General features: G+C 43.8%; 1 protein-coding gene across 2 annotated transcripts in view; it reads left to right on the top strand.

Moving 5' to 3' along the window:
- Positions 1-1,836, top strand: part of TESK2 (testis-specific kinase 2) — a 147,746-nt gene that overhangs the window by 68,458 nt on the left and 77,452 nt on the right. For both annotated transcript variants that reach the window (XM_019501398.1, XM_019501399.1), the window contains exon 4: positions 1,316-1,364. In XM_019501398.1, coding sequence (XP_019356943.1) covers positions 1,316-1,364 — 49 coding nt within the window. The remainder of the gene's footprint in view (positions 1-1,315; positions 1,365-1,836) is intronic.

A 1,836-nucleotide genomic window follows, 5' to 3' on the forward strand; every position in this document is an offset into this window, starting at 1 on the left:
TGCTGGTGGTTTCCTCTGCATGAGCAAGAGTGAAGTTCATGGGGAGTGCTACGTGAGGGCAGAACTCTTCCTTTTATTAGCTTATCAATAATATGAAGCTGCAGCAGCCCAACTGTGGCAGACATCTGCCAAAGATGCATAATTTTGTCATTCTATGGTTAAAGTAGTTCTAACTAGCTCAGAGCTAAAAAATCCCCTGCTTCTAAAATACTCCTCACTTGTGACCTAATTCTGCAGATCTCTAGCCTGCGATGTTTTCTAGCCTAGTACCACTTCCTTTGATCCCATTTCCTTTAGTAATTTGGTTTGGTATAACTTAGGATGTGTAATGGGAGTTAGGCCAAGTCAGCCTAAGCCTTACTAAACTGTGCATTTGTCAGGTTTTGGTGAACTTCCTAATTGGAGGTGTTGAATTTATCAGTTTTTGCAAGTGTGGATTCGCATTCAGCCACACTAGGGATGAGATCTGCTATGTTGAAAGGGAAAGCTGCCTTTTTGTGGTAAACACCAAGACCTTAACCTGTGGGAAGTGGGGGAGCAAGATGAGGTCTCAAGTACAATTCCGTGGTCTAAGGTGGAATATTCTCTTTCTCTTTACTATCCTGCTAAAATCCAAGCAGGAAGTTATCGGCAATGAAGTAATGCTTTGGAGCAGCTCTTGCTTCCGGTTCCATTGTGGTAGGCATGCTACAGGTGCCCAGCAGAGGTGGTCCATGCCCTCCAAGTGTTTGCAGTCCAAGTAACTGATTGCAGTCAAAGGATCCCTGAATCCTAACGGTGACGTTACCATTTAGTGAAAAAAAAAAAAAAAGAAAGGACTTGCCTTGTGTGGCTGTACAGGAATGTATGGGAAGCACGAGGCACTTCTCCCCTCTCCCCAGCCCCTAGCAATGGTGCCAGCGCAACTGAGAAGACCAGAAGGGAAAATAACATGCCACTTCTATGGGCCAAGAGCAGATTACTTGGTGTTGTCCTTCCTGAGCAAGGGAGGGGCATGGGAATAAATCCTGATTCTGGGACCGTTCCTTTCCATGAGTGGCACAGGCGCAGCCACATACTGGCCATCCATCAAAGTTAGGAGAAAGTCATCTTCTATGTGTGAGTCTTGTCTCCACTGAGCTCCTCACTCCAGGTATATTGTACCACAGCCCCCAGCTTCCTTGTCAGGTTGGGATTTTCAGACTCTGTGTCTAATTAAGGATGGAGATTTTGCTAGGACTGCTTCTTGCATGATCATAATGCTTGAATATTGAACTGGCTCCTTTGTTCTCTTCTGCTTACAGTCACTCAAAAGGCTTTGTTTTGTGTCTTGCAGGTTTATGGGTGTCTGTGTACATCAAGGACAACTTCACGCACTTACTGAGGTAGGACTGGCTTATTCAATAGTGAACTCTCCATGTTTATGCTTTCCTAGGGCCAGATTTCTGCAGCTGTTCTGAGCGGCAGGTATGCCTTGTCTTTGAGGTTATTCCCATGTGCAAGTCAGTGTAAAGACTGCAGAACCAGGCCCCTTAATTGTATTTCAGTAATAAACTTATAAGGCTCAGCTTTCACGTACAGACCCTTAATAGGATGAAAAATGGACAGATGGTAGCCACCAACAGAGCATCTAAATAAGATTTGGTTCACTGTTAAGGTTTCTTTATTTGAAAACATGTATATGCGTGATTATTTCTTCCATTTATCTTTATATTACAGTTCATTAGTGAGAGCATTAGGGAGAACTCTGTAGAATAGACATACTTTGCCTTTCATAAGGTATTGGAGTCAGTCCTCACAATCTCTTCATTTAGCACAATGGTAGTCATGGGGGACCTGAACTTCCCAGACATCTGC

Source organism: Gavialis gangeticus, unplaced genomic scaffold, assembly GCF_001723915.1.
Source record: "Gavialis gangeticus isolate Ggan-Ray unplaced genomic scaffold, GavGan_comp1, whole genome shotgun sequence".
In the NCBI taxonomy this organism is placed as follows: Eukaryota; Metazoa; Chordata; order Crocodylia; family Gavialidae; genus Gavialis; species Gavialis gangeticus.